The sequence below is a fragment of the Saimiri boliviensis genome, chromosome 2, assembly GCF_048565385.1.
Source record: "Saimiri boliviensis isolate mSaiBol1 chromosome 2, mSaiBol1.pri, whole genome shotgun sequence".
Taxonomy (NCBI): Eukaryota; Metazoa; Chordata; class Mammalia; order Primates; family Cebidae; genus Saimiri; species Saimiri boliviensis.
In genome coordinates this window covers 150768272-150792799 of record NC_133450.1, presented here as the reverse complement: position 1 = coordinate 150792799, position 24528 = coordinate 150768272, and the positions used below count along the sequence as shown (strand labels likewise).

Below are 24528 nucleotides of genomic sequence, written 5' to 3'. Positions count from 1 at the left end.
CACAAAGGGTTAAAAACCAGACTATAGAAGCAGCTTAAACTACTCTGTAAGAGAAAAATCTAATAATCTGATTTTTAAAAGGGCAAAGGATATGCATAGACATTTCTCAAATGAAGATGTACAAATGGTAAACGGACATATGAAAAGGTGCTCAACATCAGTGATCAGAGAAATGCAAATCAAAACTACAAGGGGATATCTCACTCCAGTTAAAATAGCTTTTATTCAAAAGACAGACAATAATAAATGCTGGCAAGGATGCAGAGAAAAGGGAACCCTCGTATACTCTTTGTGAGAATGTCAATTAGTACAACCACAATGGAAAATAGTTTGGAGATTCCTCAAAAAAACCTAAAAATAGACCCATCTAGATCCATCACTCATGACTCAACCAATCCTGTGTCCCCCACCCAAAGGTGGACTCAGCACGGAAGGACCATTTTCCATACCTCTATGATTTCACCTCCAACCAATCAGCAGCATCCATTCCCTATCCCCAAGTCTGCCAAATCACCCATAAAAACCCTAGTCTTTGAGTTCTCAAGGGGGTTGATTTGAGAACTATCCTCCTGCCTACCTTGCTTTGCTCCTTCCCTTTTTTCCTTCCTTCCTTCCTTCCTTCCTTCCTTCCTTCCTTTCCTCCTCCCTCCCTCCCTCCCTTCCTTCTTTTTCTTTCTTGATAAGGTTTCTGATGCCCAGGTTGGAGTGCAGTGGCATGATCATGGCTCACTGAAGCCTTGACCTCCCCAGGCTTAGGTGATCCTTCCACCCCAGCCTTCTGAGTAGCTGGGACTACAGGTGTGTGGCACAACACTCAAGCTAATCTTTGTATTTTTTGTAGAGATGGGGTTTCTTCATGTTGCCCAGGCTGGTTTAGAACTTCTGGGCTCAAGCAATTTGCCCACCTCAGCCTCCTAAAGTGGTGGGATTATAGGTGTGAGCCACCATGTCTGGCTACCTCTTTCTTTACTACTGTCAATACTACTGTCTCAGCAAATTGGCTCTATCAGGCAAGGGCAATTACAAGAGCAACAGCAGAAGGTTAAGAGCAAAGGAAAGAATCAAGGACCTTAAAGACAGAACAAGAGAAATTATCCAATCTGAACAACAGAAAGAAAATAGACTGGAAGAAAATAAACAGGACCTCAGAGACCTGTGGGACTAAATAAAAGATAAAACATTTATGTCATCAGAGTCCCCCAAAAAGAAGATGGGGCTCAAAAAGCATTCAAAGAAATAATGAGCTAGGAGCAGTGGTTCAAGTCTGTAATCCCAGTACGTTGGGAAGCTGAGGCAGGTGGATTACTCAAGCCCAGGAATTTGACAGCAGCCCGGGTAACAAGGCAAAACCCGTCTCAACAAGAAATACAAAAATTAGCCAGGCATGGTGGTACACACCTGTAATCTCAGCTACTTTGGAGACTGGGGCAGGAAGATTGCTTGAGCTCAGAAGGTGGAGGTTGCAATGAGCCAAGATTGCATCACCTGGGTAATAAAGTGAGACCCTGTCTCAAAAAAAGAAAAGAAAAACAAAAGAAATGATTGCTAAAAGTTTCCTGCATTTGGCAGCAGATGTAAACCTAAATTTATTAAACTGAGCCAACTCAAAACAGGAGAATCTATCACTGAGCCATCTCTTTCGAAGGAGCTGTAAAACAGATGTCAACCGCACAGTTAGGTAAAACACATTAAAAAATTATTTTTTTTTTAGACCAAGTCTCACTCTGTCACCCAGGCTGGAGTGCAGTGGCACAGTCTTGGCTAACTGCAACCTCTACCCCCTGAGTTCAAGCAAATCTTCTGCCTCAGCCTCCTGAGTAGCTGGGATTACAGGTTACCACATCCAGCTGATTTTTGTATTTTTAGTAGAAACAGGGTTTCTCCATGTTGGCCAGGCTGGCCTCAAATTCCTGACCTCAAGTGATTAATCCACCTTGGACTCCCAAAGTGCTGGGATTACAGGTATGAGCCACCACGCCTAGCCAAACATATATTTTTTAAAAAGGTGATAACATTGCTTTATAGCATCACTGTCATAGTGTTAACCACAGTAAGTTTTTTTTAAAAACCATGAACTGACTGGGCGCAGTGGCTCACGCCTGTAATTCCAGCACTTTGGGAGGCCAAGGCAGGCAGACCATCTGAGGTCAGGAGTTCGAAGCCACACTGACCAACATGGTGAAACCCCATCTCTACCAAAAATATAAAAATTAGCTGGGCATTATGGGATCTGCCTGTAATCCCAGCTACTAGGGAGACTGAGGCAGGAGAATTGCTTGAATCCAGGAGGCGGAGGTTGCAATAAGCTGGGGTCGCTCTACTGCACTCCAGCCTGGGCAACAAGAGCAAAACTCTGTCTCAAAAACCAAAAAATACCCCATGATTTGAGAATTAACAGCTTAATTTTAGAGAAATTTATATCTGTTAAGCAAATAGCTGATAATATATTCAATTAGTGAATCACTGAAGTGATTTAGGAGGTGATTTTAAAGGAGAGACTTGATTTTCATAACCTACCAGTATGACTCTTCACGGTTTTCAAATTTATTTATTTTCTATCCTTTAATCAGTTTGTGAGCAAAATTAGAACACAGGTATTTAAGAATGAATTCATTGTTATTTGATGTATTTAGCATTTAAAATGGTTTAAATTTAACATTCTAGTGAAAATAAAATTCAGAATTATTAGTTTCAAGTAAATACAGTAACCACATAAACCATTAATTTTATCTGGAAATGCAACCAGCTTTTTTGGCCAGCTTCTAGAATCAAATGACCTAAACAGATAACCCTCTGACAAACTTCAATATTTGGCAATGTGTATAGCAAAGAATGTCACTAATTTTCTTATAAAAATGAATGTGAAAAGTGGTTGTTAAAAAAACAAAAAGAGGATAAACGATTATTAGTTTATAAGACTGTTTATTCAAACATGTTTATTCTAGTTCTTATAGGAACCCAACAAGAAGACATTAACCTCTTTATAGAGAAGAACAAAGAGATTCAGAAAAATGGAGGTTTGTGCTAAGTCCTTCCCAGCTGAAGCAGTCACACAACTGACACAAAAATCTGATATTCTTTCCACTTTGTTATCTCATAAAGCATAGAAACTTCATCTCATTTTGAGATCTTAGCTACCAAAGTATGGGGGAAAATATCACCTGACTTTATGTCAATCAAACTAAAATCTTTTGTTAAGTGACATAGACTATAAATTAGAAAATATATTCTTCCAGAATTTTTTTTTTTTTTTTTTTTTGAGATGGAGTTTCGCTCTTGTTACCCAGGCTGGAGTGCAATGGTGCGATCTCGGCTCACCGCAACCTCCGCCTCCTGGGTTCAGGCAATTCTCCTGCCTCAGCCTCCTGAGTAGCTGGGATTACAGGCACACCCCACCATGCCCAGCTAATTTTTTGTATTTTTAGTAGAGATGGGGTTTCACCAAGTTGACCAGGATGGTCTCGATCTCTTGACCTTGTGATCCACCCGCCTCGGCCTCCCAAAGTGCTGGGATTACAGGCTTGAGCCACCGCGCCCGGCCTATTTTTTATCCCAAAGTTATGTCTTATTCAATATCTAATGGCTACCATGATTGCTCTTCTTATTTTCCCTTTTTTTTTTTTTTGAGACGGAGTCTTGCTCTGTCGCCAGGCAGGAGTGCAGTGGCGCAATCTCAGCTCACTGCAACCTCTACCTCCTGGGTTCAAGTGATTCTCCTGCCTCAGCCTCCTGAGTAGCTGGAACTACAAAAACGTGACACCATACCCGGCTAATTTTTGCATTCTTAGTAGAGACGGGGTTTCATCTTGTTGGCCAAGATGGTCTCGATCTCTTGGCCTCGTGATCCGCCTGCCTCCACTTCCCAATATTTTCCCTCATTTTAACATATGCACGAGGCACAAGAATGGTCCTTGCTCTTGAGATGACTGAAAATTGGGTGGGAATATGGATATGCCATTTGTTGTATTACTGGGCACATTGAGTCTGTTACTAGTTGTACTCTAATCTTCTCAGTAATGAGAAAATTGACGAGGTGCTTCCGAGTCTTTAAATAATGTCTTTTTTTCCTACCAAGTCACAGAAATCCAACTACTAACTATGTGATTCTCAATTTACATCCAGAATACTCACATTCACTTTCAATTAGAAACCTGGTGAACAGTTATTCCAAGTAAGTCTGTATACAGTGTGTAAGAACTTCTGGGAAGGCACATATATTCCCTGCCATTCTTTCACTAGCCAGTCAAAAAGGCCAATCTAGAAATTGTCTGAGCAAGAATATATCAATCCATTAACTTCCCTTCCTCCAAGAATAATAATTAAAAAAAATCAGAACATCATCCTTTCTATGTCCTTTTCTTTTTTTCCTTTTCTCTCCACACTCTTCCCTTATGCAAATAAGTTTTGCCATTTTGTATTTTCCTGGTGTTTCCCTTCCTGCCCCACTCCCACATCCCATTTGATTCCAAGAATTTGAGAATAGTCTGTAATCCTCAAGGTATGTGCAAAACACTTTGAGCATGGGTTCAGTTAGTTTTTTTATCTTGTTCACAAGAGAAAATCTTGGGAAGGCCTTTAGTCTCTTCCAAGACAGTGTGACTTGAATCTGGTAAGGCTGTGGCAAATAGTTTGATTTATTTTTTGGCATCTTCTTCAGAATCTCTTTGTTCTCTGAAGTTGTGTTTAACAATGCTAAGGCTTATGCATGGCCAGTTGTGTTTGAATTAAAAATATGATGTAATTCAATGTCACATTGACATGATTGTGAAAAGAGAATGTCCTTGTATGCTCTCTTACTTTATTCATCAACCACCAAGTTGAAGTTTGGCAATAGAAAAAAAAAGCTATTCTCTTGGCAATGTGCCGAACACATGCTTCTTAGAATATGCTTTTGGGGATATCCAAAATTCAGTCAGTTAACCTGAAAATTTAAAACTGACTAGCCCCACCCTATCCAACACAGCTGTTTTTGAGCAAGTTGGACACTCTTTAACTTCTTGATGAACCCCAGTCAGTTATTTCTTGATAGATTTCACTTTTCAACATGCGATAATAAGCATGAATTATTTAGTTGTTGCTATTTATTCTTATTTTCCAAGTTAGAATGATACAACAGCTTCGTAAAACTATCTATTGTTGACTTACTGGGGAAAAGTTTGAATGAGACTCACAAGGAGAGGGAAGAAGAGGATAAATGGGAGAGATGAGGGGTAAAAGTGAGAGACTAATGATGAAACACATGGTTTTTCATATGTAGAAAGAAGAGACAATAGCTGTAGAGACTAGTATAGAACATAAGCAAAAACTTCCTAGTACAAATTAAGTTCCTTCAGCAGCAAAAGTGTTTCCTTTTTTATTCTTATCAAAAAGCATCAGCCAGACACGGTGGTTCACACCTATAATCCTAGCTACTTGGGAGGCTGAGGTGGGAGGATCACGTGAAGCCAGGAATTCAAAACCAACCTGGAAAGCATAGCAAGAACCTGTCTCTAAAAAAAAAAAAAAAGGAATAATTTCAAAAGCACCAATCCCTTTGTCAATAGGCAAGTAAAATAGCTGACTAATCCGAATACAAAATAGATCATTATGGTTGCCCATAACATCAAGGTGAAAATATTGAAGAGCCTACCTTCAAAGACTGGATGCAGTGGCTCACATCTGTAATCCCAGCACTTTAGGAGGCTGAGGTGGGAGGATCACTTGAGCTCAGGTGTTCAAGACCAGCCTGAGCAATATAACAAAACCCTGTCTCTAAAAAAAGGGGGAAAAAAGGTTTATCTGCAACATTTTTGTATAAGTCCCATTCCTCCCCACATCCTGTGATACCATAATATAAGCTAGGTTCTACAATGACCTGTCTCCATCTCTAAAATGGAGTGGTTTAGGGCAAAACATTTTTTTTCCAGATATGCGTATTTTTTAGAGATTTATACCAGAGAGTTGACTGTTTTCTTGAGAATGCTTAGAATGAACTCTTTTGGAGAAATTCAGTATTTTCTGGGTTACATCATTTTTCTATAGATGTCCCATGGCAAATGATGAATCAGACCTTTTTTTTCTGCCTTCATGTGCTACTAGATTATATGTGCTCATGGTATACAATATCATACTTAAATGAAGTGATTAGGTATATTGAAGGGGGAGGTAAATTGCTTGCCCACTTTATGTCTTTATAATTTAGATTGTCTTCTCACGTTATTTGTTTTCCTTTAAATTCTTGAACATGTTTATAACTGTTTTCTATCTTTTGCTAGCTAATTCCATCATTTCTGTCACTTTTAGTTTTGTTTCCATAATTTTTCTTTTGGATATGGGTTGCAACTTGCTTTTTTGTATGTCCACTAATTTTTGATTGGGTGCTGGACATTATGCATAAGGCATTGTTTAGTGTCGAGATTTTGTTGTCCTCTATTAAAAATCTTGAAATTAGTTTTGGCAGGTAGTTGCTACTTTCGGATCACCTTGCTTCTTTTGAAGCCTCATTTAAACTTTCGTATGTTGAGTTTAGTGTTGCCTTTATCCTAGGATCAATACAGCTGTACTACTAAGGCGTAAACCATCTCAGATCCCCTCTGATGGCCACAAATATTCAGAAGTCTTTCTGACCTCAATGGACAGAATTCAAATGTCCACAAACCCTATGTGAATTCTTTCTTTACATGCTGGTCTTGTGGAATTTCACCCTATGCATATAGAGCGGCAGTATGCAGCCGAGAAATCAAGGAGGTCCTTGTGAAATTTTCTGAGTTCCTTCCCTGTGTAGTTTGCTTCCCTACAGTTTTCTGCCCTGGAAATTTTACTTGCCACAGCCTCACCAAACTAGAATTTCTATATCCTTATCCTAGTTAAATCACTCTATTTCAGTTTTCTCTCCCTGTGTCCAAAAATTGCCTCCAGGTAGTTACCAGATTTAACAAATAAAAATACAATATTGTATTTTATACATACTTATATTAAAAATTACTCATTACAATCTGAAATGTGTTGTAAACCTGAAATTTAATTAGATGTTACTGTATTATTTCTCACAACCCCACCTCAAGGCAGAAAGCCAGGACAATAGTAGGGCTCATTCAAATATCGCTTTTCTCAGGAATCAAAATCTTGAACATATTGTGATTCCATGTCTGAAAACAGTTGTTTCATGTATGTTTTACAGTTTTCTATTTGTTTATAGTGGGAGGGTAATTCTGTACCAGTCATTCCTTCTTACCTAGAAATGGAAGTCCATAGTACATCTTTAAATTTAAAGAAAGCTAGCAAACAAATAGGATAGCTGGAATCGTTCAAGGAATCATGAAAAAAAAAATTATAAATTAATGTGTCACACTTTTACTTCTCCTGGGTTACGCTACATAGAACTGTCTGTTTGAGAAAGAGCTAAATTATAATTCAGAGCATCTGCCTTTAATTCGATATTCTTATTTGAAATCAGCATTTCTCTTCTGCTTTATGGTCTCATCAGGCTTTAAATGTAGCTTACTTTCAGCTGCTCTGAAGAATGTCAACCTCCCTGAGAAGCCACAGTTTATCCCTAATGAATTCTGTGTAGGTCATGAATCCAACATTGTTAGAAAGTGCATCCCTGTCCAGGCGTGGTGGCTCATGCCTGTGATCCCAGCACTTTGGGAGGCCAAGGCAGGTGGATCACCTGAGGTCAGGAGTTTGAGACCAGCCTGGCAAACATGATGAAACCCTGTCTCTACTAAAAAATACAAATATTAAATTAGCCAGGCATGGTGATCTGCACCTGTAATTGCGGCTACCTGGAAGGCTGAGGCAGGAGAATTGCTTGAACTCGAGAGGTGGAGGTTGCAGTGAGCTGAGATTGCATCACTGCACTCCAGCCTGGGTGTGACAGAGCAAGACTCTCTCTCAGAAAAAATAAATAAAAAAGAAAGTGCATTCCAAATATACCTTGAAAAGCTATGAAATGTAGGCATCTTCATATGGGAGAGAGAGTTCATTTTATTTACATGAGTACAATGATGGCTTTCATGTCATGAGAAATTCAAATAGTATTCATCAAACAATAGTTACATAGCATGGCAGAAAGAACTCATGCCTAATGAGTATGAGAAGGCAACCATTAATTATTATCTGCTATATGTCAAGTGTTACACATTCAGTGGTGTGTTGAAGCTGGCTGTGCTGGCTCATACAGGATAATGAGAGGCAACTGTCAGGAACCTCACCAGCTGGTTGCTAAACCACTGGTAGGTTAGAATTGGCCACAGGATGAATAGTTACACCATGGAAATAACCAGAAACTACAAATTAGGGCTTCTCCCTCAACCCCAAGAGCCTATTATTAAATATTTACTGGCCAGGCACAGTGGCTAACACCTGTAATCCCAGCAATTTGGGAGGCCAAAGTGGGCGGATCACCTGAGGTCAGGAGTTTGAGACCAGCCTGGCCAACATAGCAAAACCTCATTTCTACTAAAAATACAAAAATTAGCAGGGCATGGTGGCATGCACCTGTAATCCCAGCTGCTTGGGAGGTTGAGGCAGGAGAATCACTTGAACTTGGGAGACAGAGGCTGCAGTGACCCAAGATCATGCCACTGCACTCCAGCCTGGGTACAGAGCGAAACTCTGTCTCAAAAAAAGTAAAACAAACAAAAAACAACAACAAAAACCATACTAGCACACCACTGTCACCTTTTTCGTTATATCTTCCAAACAAGTCTACAAGGTGCATATTAGAATGCAGTCTAAAGATAGAAAAAAAAATTACATAAATAAGTCCACAGTTACCCAGAGAACAAGTAATAAAACCAATTCTATGTATTCCCCTTGTCTTTTCTACTTTCATTCCTGTACCTTTGATCTAAGCTAAGTTATTGCTTTAATATTGTATGGTCTTGGACCAAAACCTGGCCACTCCCACCCTAGATTGTTCTTTCAGCTGTCAGGTTGGAAACATTAATTACTTAATCCCAAGGTTCTTTTGGGTATAAGTCTCTGCTGTCCACTACCTGGTACTTAAAACTATGATACCAGGCCGGGCGCGGTGGCTCAAGCCTGTAATCCCAGCACTTTGGGAGGCCGAGGCAGGTGGATCACGAGGTCAAGAGATCGAGACCATCCTGGTCAACATGGTGACACACCGTCTCTACTAAAAATACAAAAATTAGCTGGGCATGGTGGCGCGTGCCTGTAATCCCAGCTACTCAGGAGGCTGAGGCAGGAGAATTGCCTGAACCCAGGAGGCGGAGGTTGCGGTGAGCCGAGATCGCACCATTGCACTCCAGCCTGGGTAACAAGAGCGAAAACTCCGTCTCAAAAAAAAAAAAAAACTATGATACCACCAGATTTGCTTTGTTCAAATCTCCACCATCAGGGACACACAATAAAGAGAATGTGTGTAGCAGCGAATTGACTTACTGATTTTTTGACAGAGAACAGTAACTCACCATAAAATTATGTTTTTCTCAGCTTTAGACTTGAGAGTTACTCATCACTATGCTTGTCCCAGAAGGATAACCAAGTCTTTGTGTCATTGATGGTTTTATCCCTGAGGACTATGTAGATCTTTGTTTTCAGATGATTCATTATCGAGATTAAAAGTGCAAACAGTGAAGGACTACTTCAAAGGTAGAAGTGGGAAATATTCCCCTCGCCTTTTTAAAAAATTTATTTAGAAACAGGATCTCACTCTGTTGCCGAGGTTGGAGTGCAGTGGTGCAATAATGGCTCACTGCAGCTTTGACCTTCCAAGCTCAAGTGATCCTCCCCACTCAGCCTCCTGTAGCTGGGACTACAGGTGTATACCACCATGCCTAATTGTTTACATATTTTTTTGTAGAGTTGGGTGGGTCTTACTTTGAGTTTTTTTGTTACTGTTGTTGTTTGAGGTTGTTTGTTTTGTTTTTGAGAAGAATCTTCCTATTGCCCAGGCCGGAGTGCAGTGGTGCCATCTTCACTCACTGCAATCTCTGCCTACCTGGTTCAAGTTATTCTCATGCCTCAGCCTCCCAAGTAGCTGGGATTTCAGGTGTGCAACAGCAGACCTGGCTAATTTTTTGTATTTTTAGTAGAGATAGTGTTTCACCATGTTGGCCAGGCTGGTCTTGAACTCCTGGCCTCAAGTCATCTGCCTGCCTCAGTCTCCCAAAGTGCTGGGATTACAGGCATGAGCCACTGTGCCTGGCTAAGGGGTCACATTTTGTAATCCCGTTTTAGAGAATGAAAATATTTCTGAAATCTGGGAGAAAAGCCGTAGGCTTGTAAGTTACAGAGGAATGAATTTATGGGTTGTTTATGGGGAAAACTGCAGGGATACAGTTCTTGTTTTCTTTTAACAAGTTGATTATTCTAAATTACAGTCTTCTTTATTTTGAGAATTCTCATATCTTTTTTTGGTGGGGCAGGCAAGGGAGTAGGGAAACAGGAATTGTGGGTAATGAACCGCATTTTCTTTTTCCTGATACAGAGTCTCATTCTCTGGCCCAGGCTGAAGTGCAGTGGCGTGATCTCGGCTCACTTCAACATCTGCCTCCTGGGTTCAAGTGATTCTCATGCCTCAGCCTCCCAAGTAGCTGAGACTATAGGCATGCACCACCATACTTGGCTAAGTTTTGTATTTTTAGCAGATATGGGGTTTCACCATGTTGGCCAGGCTGGTCTCACACTCTTGACCTTATGATCTGCCCGCTTCAGTCTCTCCAAGTTCTGGGATTACAGGTGTGAGCCACCATGCCCGGTCCAATGAAGAGCATTTTAAAACCCCAATCTAAAACCTCTTTTTCAGAACTATACAAGCTAATATAGCATTTTATAACCTCATTTTTTTTTATAGATTAGCTGCTGGAACCACAAAATGTAAACAATGTATGGATTAAATTAAACAGTAACATTTGTTCACTTATGTACATTTTATATCACATTTTATAGTAGAAGGAATATTGTCTCCATAAAATAGTTTAAATCAAAGGCTTTTCCTTCCCCTTCTCCAAAGTCTAGTGAGATGAACTTACTTCAATGCATCCACTGCTGAAAAGTAATGGAAAAGCTCCAGGAAAGTCGTAAGTAGGAGATTTTCTGTTTCTTAGATTGTTTTTCAGGACAGCTAAATAAATGGCTGCTCTGGACAACCGTTTTAAAGGGATTATCCCTAACAGACTGGATTGTTTAAAAAAAAAAAAAAAGAAATCCTCCTATCTAAATCCATTGATTCCTGATTAATGCAAAGGAGTGACTCCACTGCCACTACATTTGAATGAGAAAACTCATGACACAGATTGTAAGAATTTAGTCAAGGTGCAGAGTTTCCTGTATGTCATATTTTATGTTACCATAAAGATAAAGAAAATATTAAGAAACTAAAAGTTTTACGTTTAAAAATCTTTCTTAAAAGACATTAAATCTTATTAATGTGCTAGTAATTTATTAAGAGACTTTTTGTTTGTTTTGAGACAGAGTCTTGCTCTGTTGCCCAGGCTGGAGTGCAGTGGTGTGATCTCAGCTCACTGCAACCTCTGCCTCCTGGGTTCAAGCAATTCTTCTGCCTCGGCCTCCTGAATAGCTGAAACTACAGGTCCGTGCTACCACATCTGACTAATTTTTTAATATTTTTAGTAGAGACGGGGTTTCATCTAAACAGTAAGCATGGAACAAACTAAATTTAAATAAGTAATTCTTATGTAAGTGGAGAAGTATTGTGATTAAAAAATTGAATCAAGTTTTATTTTTTTTTTTTCTTTTTAAGGAAAACTGAGCACCAAGGATTTGTCACTACAGATTAAATTCTGAAACCATGGGATTTTCCTTTCAGCTGTTTCATTGTTGTTTGTCTTGCCTTCATCCTTTCGCGTTTAAACATCAAAACGAAAACACAAAGGCAGCATGTTTGGGGACAACAGAATACATTTGGACCCAAAGTGTCATGAGAATGAGGCCGGATTGGACAGGACAAAAGGTGAACTTGCTCTCATTTGCTGTGGTTCACCAGCTGTGCCAGCTTCCTGGAGATCCATCATTTCAAGGTACTACAGGCCAAAGAAAGAAATGGGCCAATTTTAATCAGTGTTTCACAGACTCAAGTGTTCACTACTAATTCACCTGTAAATTGGCACATTATCAAAAATAAAAAGTCCTCAAAAGTTATCTGCAAGTCCCAGCTACTTGGGAGGCTAAGGCAGCAGGAGGATGACTTGAGTTCAAGTCCAGGCTGGGGAACATAGCAAGACCCTTGTCTAAAAAACAGGAAATAAAAAAAAGTAATTCATGGCATAACACTTCATTGCTAGGGTGTAGATCCACCTATAGAAAATAAACAATTCTTCATTTTTTTTTTTTTGAGACGGAGTTTCGCTCGTTACCCAGGCTGGAGTGCAATGGCGCGATCTCGGCTCACCGCAACCTCCGCCTCCTGGGTTCAGGCAATTCTCCTGCCTCAGCCTCCTGAGTAGCTGGGATTACAGGCACGCGCCACCATGCCCAGCTAGTTTTTTGTATTTTTAGTAGAGACGGGGTTTCACCATGTTGACCAGGATGGTCTCGATCTCTTGACCTCGTGATCCACCCGCCTCGGCCTCCCAAAGTGCTGGGATTACAGGCGTGAGCCACCGCGCCTGGCTCTTCATTATTTTTAAAAATTTCTTTGGGGCACTAAGTATCCCCTCTTAGGATTATTATTTAATCTTCATAGTAAACCTCTAAGCTCAACAGAAAGGATAATTATCTACCTTTAACTGGTGGCTCAGGGATTAATATCTACCATTTCAAAAACTATCACTCATACCCCCATTGTACTGTTAATTTTGTTAGTTTCTTCTCTAATATAATAATTTAAAGATATATGAGGAAAACCAAGTCACAGCTTTGAATGATGAGTCTATCATATTGACTTAAAGCTTTCAAATAAGGCAACAAAAAGGAAAGTCTTACTTTTTGGCAACATGTTCTTCCTGTATATTAATTCAATTGTCAGGAAGCTTTCAGTTACCAAGGAAGGGAAGAGTGCAGAGATAAAAAGGAAAGACATATTCTCTGCCCTTCAGAGATGTCCAAGATAGCAGATAACTTCTTGGAGGCAGATCTGTAATGCAGAGGGCCTTCTTCCTTTACAACACTGCATGGCACTCTTTGTAGAGAGAACTACGTAGAACAGGTAGGATTAAAAGGGGTAGTACACAGTAATATCTCTCATATCTCACTCCAAGTGCTGGAGTGAGGCTTTGAGGGTAAACACTGGGAAAGATCCAAAAGCCTGGTGCAAACACCTGTTGTTAGACTTTCCTTACATTCTTTTATATTCTTTTAATCATTATTATTATTTGCCTTTTTTCCAGACCCTGGCTTCTCTGAAGCATGAGAATGCCAAGTCCAAATGTGACCAAAATAAGGGTTTAAACAGTGCTAATGAATCCTAGTCATACTCCCACCAATACAGCCAGTTTCCAGCATTTCAAAACACAGTTCCACACTATTCATAATCAAATTAACTGTTAACCCAGAATCTTTTTTTTTTTTTTTAATATTATGCTCAGAGTATTTCATGATTTGAAATGTTCCTTAACTAGATGTTTGGGCTACATTTATATCTACACTGCCTTTCTTCTAATTATATATTTGTTGGGAAGAATTTATTAACCTAAACTATTGCATGTTTTCTCCTATTCTGTTTCTGGTGTTGATTAACCCATTCCTTCTTTTTCAAAGTCACTATAAATTCTATTCTGTATTTCCCCAATGTTTGCAACTGCTCAACTTTCTGTCTTTGTTTCCAAAGGAAACACTTTCATATTCATCATCTCAGTCAATGATGGTTATCAAACTACATTAAGCTCAAGGCTGATTGATGCATACTACCACTTCATATATTCCCCCTCAATTTCTCACATTGGTGATGAGTCATTTAGAAACCACTGATTCAACACTGGCAAAACTTGGGGATGATATATTGCTCTGGTTCTTGAAAATTCATGACTTCTCAAAATAAAAATTTAAAAGATAACAGCAGTAACATTCACAAGAAAAGCAGACTACTAGCAGCCAGCCATTGTAATCCTTACCTGTTGGATAGAACCAAATCAACTGGGCAGCTACTAACTACTACTTTATTTATTTATTTATTTATTTATTTATTTATTTATTTATTTATTTTTTGAGACAGAGTCTTGCTCTGTCACCCAGGCTGGAATGAGGTGGCACAATCTTGCCTCACTGCAACCTCCACTTCCTGGGTTCAAGTGATTCTCATGTGTCAGCCTCCCAAGTAGTTGAGATTACAGATGCACACCACCATATCTGGTTAATTTTTGTATTTTTATTAGAGATGGGGTTTCACCATGTTGGACAGGCTGGTCTCGAATTTCTGACCTCGGGTAATACACCTGCCTCAGCCTCCCAAACTGCTGGAATTACAGGCGAGAGCGACCATGCCTAATGTAACTACTTCTTACTTCAGGGTAGGGCAGCTTTAGTCTCAGTTATCTGGCTACTGCTCACAGCATAGCCTTTCAGAGCTTTAGGCAGAGCTATTTTGCTCTTAATTCAGACATAATTTAATGAGTTTAATTATCTGGCTTCCTAGATCATCTGAGTGGAAATACACAAAAAGCATGTTCCAGCAAAAGAAACACACTCACAGTAGAAGTAGCAACAGCTGACAGTATGAAAGGACAACAGAGGAAAGCAGAAAACAAACTTAAGAATCCAAAAAAGCAAAGCAGCCTGAGGTCAATTAACATTAAGAGCAGTTTTAATCTGGTAGCCCTTGTGCTGGCTACTAGGAAAGAAAATATTTGGAGAAATAACGGCAGAAAAACTTATTCAGTTTTGTTAGAAAGGAATAAACTATCCATCCAAGAAGCTTAATGAATGCCAAGGAAAAAATGCAAAGACACTCACAAACACATAGTTTATAGAATAAAAGCTGAAAGTCAAAGACAAGGAGAAGTTTTAAAATCGGCAAAAGAAAAACAATGCATTACCTACAAGGGTACTTCAATAAGAACTAAGATTAACACCTTACTTCTCATTGAAACCATGGAAGCCAGAAGGCAATGGGAAAATATATTCCAAATGCTCAAAGAAAAATGTGGGCAACCAAGAATCTTATATAGAGTAAAGCTTTCAAAAACAAAGGTGAAATAAATACTTTCCCAGATAAACAAAACTGAGAGAATGTTAGCAGGCTCATTTTACAATATTAAATTAAGTCATTCAGGTTAAAATCAAGTGACCCTACAGTAATATGTAACTACAGGAACAAACAACACTGATAATTAAGTAATGATAAATGCATATTTTTCCTCCTTTCTTAACTGATTTAAAAAGCAATTTCAAATAATATGTATATAATGGATTATTGGGCCTATAACACATAGAAATTAATGTATATATACTATATTTGCCAATAGTACATAAAAACTGAGTAAAAACAAAGCTGTAATGGGCTAAGGAAATGACTACAGATGGTAAAGTAATAACTATAGCACTGCATTGTTAACATTAATAGATGTATTATGTAGGCACTGCCTAAAAAAATACTTTAGTTAGACTTGGTACTCAGTGAGGGTAAGTTTCAGATATTATTATCCTGATCATTACACTCCCTGCCAAAACAAAACACAAAATTCAGTATCACTCACCCAAATACAAGGAATCCCCTACCCTCCAGCTACTTTTATTTACTATTGTGACAGCCAGGCTAAAAATACATTTGAGAATTACTTCCCCTTTATCTATTTGGTCTTATGATTTTGGAAGTCCAGAAGCCAGTTTCTGACAGTAAAAACCAGGAGACTGTGAAGAACCAGGTATATCCCCCCTTCTTTTTTTAATCATAAAAAATAACACACCAGCAAAAGATACCTTTTTAAGTAGGTCAAGGAGAAAAACTCACCCATAATCCTACTGCCTCAACACAATCATTTGTTTCACTGTATTTCTTTCCTTCTGCTTTTATTCCACAGACATTCAACACTTTATTTTACAGAGGTGCAATCATTTATATTCTTTTTTATTTAGGATTACACTGAATACTTTAGCAAGTTTAATTATCATTTTGACAGCACCAGATATATTTAGGGATATATAAACTATTTTGTCTCCCTCCCTCCTGCCAATTCTATTTTCCAGGGATGGTCCTTGAAGGCTTGCACCCCAGACTTCCAGACTTAAAAGACCTCAAGTAGCAGCAAATTCCCACTTTGGTGAAGTAATATAGATGGCCTCTGACTTTACCAAAGTTATTAGGGGTTTAAATAGAAACACAAGTTTCATCTAAGATTATAACATAGAATGCTAATCATAAGTTTTGATTTATAGTCTATGAATTCACCATACATAGTGCCCCTATATCTGTTAACCTACCTGCTACCCTCTCTACTACTTTTTTCCTTCAAAAAACCAGAAGGCTGAATCTAATTCAATTCAATATACTGCCTTAAGTAGTTGCTTTAGAGGAAAAAGAAATCAAATTCAAAATTATTCAAGTAGTACAGTGGCTGAAACTTGTATTTTACTAGGAGATAAACAAAAACTAACAACAGTATTTCCTCCATTTTTCTAATATGACACTGTCATTTTTTAAAGCACACTATTAAAACTTTTTTCTAAAGGTGTCATAATTACATGATGCAAATTTAGTACATGGCCTACAAGAGGAAATAGAGGGAGTAAAATAATTTCAAGTCCATCTGGCTTCATATGAAAAAGCCAGTTTAACAGCTTTCAGCTCACTGACATTTGTAAAGACTTTTGTACTTTCCCAAAAAAAAAAAAAACAAAGAAAGAAAGAAAGACACAACTCTAATGTCAAGTGGGTCATTTCCAGGATAGAGGTGTTAGTTTCCTTCCTTAGCATTACTCATTCAACTATTCAGTCAGAGGCATAACCCATTTGGAGATATAATAAACAAATGTCTGCCGGGCACGGTGGCTCAAGCCTGTAATCCCAGCACTTTGGGAGGCCGAGGCGGGTGGATCACGAGGTCAAGAGATCGAGACCATCCTGGTCAACATGGTGAAACCCCGTCTCTACTAAGAATACCAAAAAAATAGCTGGGCGTGGTGGCGCGTGCCTGTAATCCCAGCTACTCAGGAGGCTGAGGCAGGAGAATTGCCTGAACCCGGGAGGCGGAGGTTGCGGTGAGCCGAGATCGCGCCATTGCACTCCAGCCTGGGTAACAAGAGCGAAACTCCGTCTCAAAAAAAAAAACAAAAAAAAAACAAATGTCTTTTCCATCCTTGAAGTTAAAACTCAAAGCCTAATTACAAGTATCATAAGCATGAATTGTTACTTTTTTGGTTCCTAGACATTTGGGGTGCACTTTATCAGAATGCAATATGCTATCTATCATATTTGAATAAACTGCCTGTTTTAAAACAAAGCAACAAGCTAAAAGCCAATTAGTAATAACTATATTCATATTTTTTTCAATGTAATTGCTTATGCTGTACGATAAAATTTGTAGTAAATCAGCTCCTGAAATAAACACTTGATTGTTTATTCATGTGTCTGTGGCTATCATCCTCACTAGGTTTCAACATAACTAACTGTAACTGTGCCTGGTAAAATGAATTAGTATTAAATTCTTAAAATAACCATTAACTTGAGAATTAATTGGCACAATCTACCAATTTACTCTTCAAAGAGTAACTAGCTGACAAAAAGGAATTACCCATTACAAAATTAAAACTGTGACTAACATTGGAAAGCAAATAATTTTATGCCATATAATTTGAAAGGATCATTGGTATATTAATACAGGTAAGTTTTGGTAAAGAGAAGATAATGGAATACATAGTACCGTTGTCGACAATTGCAGACCTTGAGAATATCACTTCCTTTCTTGTTTCTGCACCTGTAAAATAAAGGGATCAGGCTATAACAACTCTGAAGATTTTACAATTTGAGTGTATGTGGTTTTCCATAACTGTTTATGAGAAATAGCTCTCAAGGTTTTGTTATATGTCTAAATGCAAGAATACTACTATTTACATGGCAATTGCCGTCAGTCTACAATTTCTAAAATTTATTTTATAATTAGTTTTGCAGACAGGGTCTTTGTTCTATTGGCCAGACTGGACTGCAGTGGCACAGTCAGTTCACTGCAGCCTTCTAGTCTTGGACTCACCTGATCCTTCCACCTCAGTCTCTTAAGTAGCTGGGATTACAGGCTTGAGCCACCTTGCCCTGCTTAAAATTCATTTTCACTTATCGAGCTCTCTTAAAGCGAACACTACCTATATATTTATAGAAATCACAAAAAAAAAAAATCTATGATATATATTCATGTATATAGAAATGGTAAATTTGTGTAAGAAACCTGGAGAAGTGTGAAGATGATAAAATGGTCCATGAAAGTTCTTATCTGCCATTCTTTTTGTACTTGGACGATATGGCAGGAGCTATGTATGCACTGCTAACCATTTCCCAAGGATATGTGTTACTATCCAAATTGCACCATGTTAGTAAGCACAAAAGCCAAATATCCAAACAAGCTAACGAACCACTCTAGTTAAGGCTAAATATTGGTATGAGCCATTACATGTGAGTAGGGCTGAAATTTTCACATTACATTAGAAATGTAAGTGGTATTATTCAATTAGTTCCATCTCTTTATTTCTAGTGAGAAAACTGAAGTCCAGAAATAACTTGCCCAATGTTACAGATTCAATCACTGCTAGCTGACAAGAGAGCCCAGATCTGACTGTTGATTTAATTCTTCTACATCATACTGTCTTCTAAAAAGCTCTGTAGAGCAAGTAGGAAAAATCTAAATGGAATGCAAAGTCTCAAAATAACCTTACACATAGTACACCTAGTTCAACTTTTCATTTAAATTTGGAATTTCTTCTGTGAAACCTATGACAGATATCATTCAGCTTTGGCTCTGCCTCTACTCATTAATGCTTAGGAGGTAATTCCTTTCCTTTACGAACAAATAGCCATAAAGTTATTTCTCATACTGAGCTCTAATCTCTTAAATATTTGAAGGCAGCTATTACTCCTCAGTGACATCTTTCAGCTGATTTTCGGGTTTCAGTTTATGGTACCTTTTCCAACTTGGCAAGTACCTCAGGATTTGCTCTAATTTGTAAATATCCTTTCACTGCATCCTGGAATAACGTTAGTAATGCAAATGTGGTTTGAACAGCACTTTTCTGTAACATTTTCCCATGGCGTATTCTTCAGCACTCTAAAATTAGATGTTTCTACACAATTGACTTGTTATTTCCAGCAAGCTAACATCTTCATTTTTTTAAAAATCTATACTCTTGATGGGTGCTGTTTCTTTTTTCTATCAATGGCTTTCTATTGTTCCTAGGATAAAAATTAGGATTCATGATGTCATCTGTAATTTTTTTTTTTAGCTAAGAGTCTTGCCCTGTGGCCCAGGCTGGAGTGCAGTGCCACAATCTTGGCTCACTGCAACCTCCGCCTCCCGGGTTCAAGTGATTCTCCTGCCTCAGCCTCCTTAGTAGCTATCATTACGGACATGCACCACCTCACCCAGCTAATTTTTGTATCTGTTGTAGAGACAGGGTTTCACCATGTTGGTCAGGCTGGTCTCGAACTCCTGACCTCGTGATCCGCCCGCCTTGGCCTCCCAAAGTGCTGGGATTACAGGCATGAGCCACCATGCCCGGCCTGTAATTGTGTTCCTAATTAGCAGCCTCATTCCTAGGTCAAACTTTCCCCTTGAACTCTGACCAGTCTTCATTGTTTTTTTTTTTTTTTGAGAGAGTTTCGCTCTGGGCTGGAATGCAGTGGTGTGATCTCTGCTCACTGCAACCTCTACTTCCTATGTTCAAATGATTCTCCTGCCTCAGCCTGCCAAGTAGCTAGGACTACAGATGCATGCCACCACGCCCAGGTAAGATTTTGTATTTTTAGTAGAAATGGGGTTTCACCGTGTTAGCCAGGATGGTCTCAATCTCTTGACCTCATGATCCACCCACCTCAGCCTCCCAAAGAGCAAGGATTATATGCGTGAGCCACTGCGCCAGGCCCAGTCTTCATATTTAACTATACCTTCCTTCCTCTAGGCTTCCATATGTTATTCATTCCCTTCAGCCAGGAATGCATCCCCTGTCTACCCAATTCTTAGTTATCTTTCAAAACTTAGCTGAAATACCACTTCTCTGGGGGACTTTTCCTTGCCCTGCTCCCCATGTTTTCCTCCCCAAAATACCTTTTACCTGTTACAATATCCTATAAACCTCCTTCAGCCCTTATCAAAATAGTACTATTTGTGCAATGAGGTGCCCATCTCCTTATCTATACCATAAAAACCTATGAGGACATAGTCTGAATTTACCTAGCACAGACTTGCATGATTTATACATTCAATAACTATCTGCTGAATGAATGAATGCTGAATAAATAGGATCAGTATTTAGATTTCCCAAGGTAATCAAAGAAAACATTTAGCCAAGCCCTGGGTTGCATGCTATACAAAGAAGAAACTGTATAGGTTACAAGAAAATCTTGAGAAAGACCTCTCCAAAAGAAGTAATGATACAATTTTTAAAAATTTCACACTATGTCCTATGAAAACAAAGGGTAATTTTTTTTCACTCTTTCTATTGTGGGGGTGGGGAGAATGGAAGAAGGCAAATAAGCACAGGTCGGTGGTATATTTGTTGTTTTACTGTTAATTTGACACATCTGAACCAAAGCATTCACAATATTTGATATACTCTGAAGAGAATCATATACTATAGTCTTAGACATAACCACAGAACAAGCAGAACAATTAAAACTACATAAGGCCTTAAAATATATCCACAGTGTGTATTACTTCCCTATTCATTCATTTACAAATTAGACTACATACCATTAATTTTATTTGTATTTTTCTTTCATTGTTTTATTCAGGCAGCCTTCATTCAAGGAAAGGCAACTTAGTTTTTGTGTGTGTGAGCTTTATTTTTTTACTATATTGGTTAATATAAAAGTTATGAATTAAATGTATTCTTATCTCCTATAGACAGGAGTGAATCTGTGAAATTTTCATATAGTAATCCAAAACAATAGGTCCTATTTTTAAAAACAGCCAAAGTGGGCCAACCATGGTGGCTCACGCCTGTAATTCCAGCACTCTGGGAGGTCAAGGCGGGCAGATCATGAGGTCAGGAGTTTAAGACCAGCCTGAACAACATGTTGAAACCCCATCCCTACTAAAAATACAAAAATTGTCCAGGCGTGGTGGCGGGCATTTGTAACCCCAGCTACTCAGGAGGCTGAAGTAGGAGAATTGCTTGAACCCGGGAGATGGAGGCTGCAGTGAGCCGAGATCAGGCCCCTGCACTCCAACCTGGGTGACAGTGCAAGACTCCGCCTAAAAAAAAAAACAAAACAGCTAGTGAAACGGGATCAGATAGCCAGTCTGTTTGTGGTCTTTAAGAACAACTAATGGACTTTCAAGATTTCATACAATGAAGACTACTGCAATTCTATGAGATCAGTCAAAATTTAAAACATTGCATACAAAATCATTCTTGAAATCTCTAAATGCCTTTTAAGTAACCAGCATGAAAATTTTAAGTAGTTGCCTCACAGTACCAAACTCAGAAGTCAAAACTAGTTAAAATTCAGTGCTATCATGACTTCTCATTTACAAGGTAACTCATTGGTAAATTAACAGATGGCATAAAAATTAAGATTTACATCATTTTTAAAGGATAAATGTATGTAATCAGAGTATACAGAAAATTCAATGTATTGTACAATAAAATAACTTTAAACCTCTATCCCTGTACAACAGGGTTTAGGTTAATTCTAGTGAACTTGCATGTTTTAAAATTTCTTTTACAGTTCATTCTGAGTACTTACATTGCTTTAGATACACAGCTTTTTTCAAAAGAATATTACAGTTGTATACCAGGATAAGATTTAGTACATTGAGATATTTTAAAAATATTTATAAATTTGTTCCTAGTATGCAAAAGCATTTGGCAATACTTTTACAGCATTTGATCTTATAGAATTAATTAAAATCTTATACAGTACTCATCTTGATGTTAAAAAAAAATTCACAGAAAAAAATATAAATTACACAGCCTGACTGCATGATACTGTTATTTCCAGTTTTTAGTTCTGGTAATTAAAACCTTCATTAAGTCTGTTAACAAATCATTACCTGTACATTTATGAAGGCAACTGACATGATTTGCAAACAAAACCTTCAGGTTTTATGTTATTTACCAAAGAGTGCAGTTCAGCAAGAAAGGAAAGCCCAGTAGCAAATTTACAGAATATTTTACAAATTTACCAGTTCCTGTGAAACAAACTGTTTCAACCTTTCAAGATACTGTCCATAAAGTTCCACATCATTGTGACCTGCTCCTTCAACCCAGAGAGGCTCCACAGGTCTTTGGCAACGTTCAAACAATGCCAGGCCATGTGAAAAGTCAATGACTTCATCTTCAGTCCCATGAATTATTAATACTGGAGAGGTTATCTTAGAGATTTTGTCAATGCTGCAGGGAAAAAGGAAGGGGGAAAATGCAATAAATTAGCTATGTAAAGGAACATAAAACAAATATTCTTGTGCTATATCAGACACACAATTCAAACACGAGAATTGTTTGAATCAGTTCAGAAGCCATGAATGTCTCGAATTTCCAATAATATTCAAAAATTGCCTTTTACATACTCCTTACCTTAAGATTATCTGAGGAAGTTATTTTCATGCACTGGTTTTGATGGTTTTGGTGCAGTCACTCATGCTTGTCACTCTATTTTACCTTTCTACAATGTTGACTTTTGGCACAGAGAAACTTAGGTGTCCAGAAGAGGAAAAAACTTAAGAACTATTTCAAGTATGCGCTAACTTCACTTTCTGCACTCATTATATTCTTTCTCCTAGTCTCCTAGTAAAACAACAGCAAAATGTTTTATGTTTTTCATTCTTGTTTGAGGATAAAGATACAAAACCAAGGAGAATGTACTATAATACAGTAAAATGTTGGACCCAGAAAGATTAATGCGTGAAATAATTTATTAAAAGGATAGAAGAAAACATAATTTTAGGCAGAGAGAAGGTAAAGCAATGAATGAAACCAACTGATACCACAGAACACCCTACAAAGCTAAGGAATTACCATGGTGATGAAGGGGGTAATTGAAATATATGGGATTTGTTCAGTCTGTGGAATAAAGTTAGCCTCCTCTTCCCAGGTCCTTTTGTCTGTTCATATACCCAGAAACTGCCTTCCCTCAAGACTGGAATGTCTGTGGACTAGAAGACTACCAGAGTTTAGAACAGAGGTATCATAAAGATCAAGGAAACATACATACATATTTACATACTGGCTACTACGAACCCATTTTCCCTATGAGCCTCCCAGAATGCTGGTAGTCAGGCCACTGTCCTTCAGGAGGAAGTTTTAGAAAGAGCTTTCTTTGGAGATTATATCAGATCAGCCCTTTAGTTGATCTGCTAAATCTTAATTGTCTGCTTATATGTAAGAGTAAAGAGTTGGTTGGTTCCTTTACTTACATATAAACAGACAACCAAGAACTATCAGACATGAGAAGATAACACTTCAAGTAACATAGGGATCAAAACAATCACTTTAGAAAGAAACTACATGGACAAACAATTCTTTTTAAGAATCCTTAGAAAAAGATATTATAATGAACATAAAATGAAAATGGAATTTTGGAAAGGAAAAAAACCATCAATGAAATAATCTAAGGCTGCATTTGATAAGAATAAATACTTGGGTTTACTACCTGCTGTCACAAAGATGGTCAACAGTAGAGGAATTAAAACTTGAATAAAAAATAAATAAAAAGAAATATATCGTCTTTTTCAAATAGTTTTTTTCTTTTTGAGGGGCAGACAGGGTCTCATTCTATCACCCAGGCTGGAGTACAGTGGTGACATCATCTGTGTCTCCCAGGTTCAAGGGATTCTCATGCCTTAGCCTCCCAAGTAGCTGGGATTACAGGCGTGCACCACCATGTCTGGCTATTTTTATAATTCTCATGGAGATGAGATTTCACCATGTTCATCATGCTCGTCTCAAACTCCTGGTCTCAAGTGATCCGCCCACCACAGCCTCCAAAAGGGCTGGGATTATAGGTGTGAGCCACTGCGCCTGGCCAAACAGTTTATTTTTTAGTGTTGTTCTCTGTTGGTGTACCAGAAATGAAAGAGATAGCTTGACAGAGATTAAGTTGGCAACATCACTGACATAGGGAGACTCAGATACATCCCTATCATTTTTACTATTCAGCTAGAAAGCAGCAGTATGATGCCTATATCTCCATTACCCGAAACAAAAACAATCCCAAAACAAAATAAAAACCCAAACATGCCCATAGCTTGCCCTAGTGATAAGATCATATGCTCACATACTTTCCCTACTAAAGTGATCCATTATTGGCTAATGATGAAAATAATGTGTTTTTGAAACAATCCTTGTTCTTCTTTATAAAGAACCATGTGATGACTTTGCCTTTGGCCCATCTGCCATTCACAAAAAATCTGCATTTTTCTCACTTGCAGAAAGTAAAGAAAATTGAAATTTGCCAGCTTATTTCTTGTCTTCTTCTTT

At 38.3% G+C, this 24528-nt stretch overlaps 1 protein-coding gene across 5 annotated transcripts in view; it reads right to left on the bottom strand.

Annotated features, from left to right (window-relative positions):
- The window catches only part of ABHD17B (abhydrolase domain containing 17B, depalmitoylase), a 77768-nt gene that overhangs the window by 9155 nt on the left and 44085 nt on the right, over positions 1-24528 (bottom strand). For 2 of the 5 annotated variants that reach the window (XM_074394672.1, XM_010346131.3), the window contains 2 exons: positions 22236-22443; positions 12514-17819 (listed from right to left, as the gene is read on the bottom strand). In XM_074394672.1, coding sequence (XP_074250773.1) covers positions 17796-17819; positions 22236-22443 — 232 coding nt within the window. In that variant the 3' untranslated portion in view covers positions 12514-17795. Of the gene's footprint in view, positions 1-666; positions 11994-12513; positions 17820-20589; positions 22444-24528 lie in introns of those variants that run through there. The other 3 variants (XM_074394670.1, XM_074394671.1, XM_074394673.1) reach the window with 3 other exon arrangements.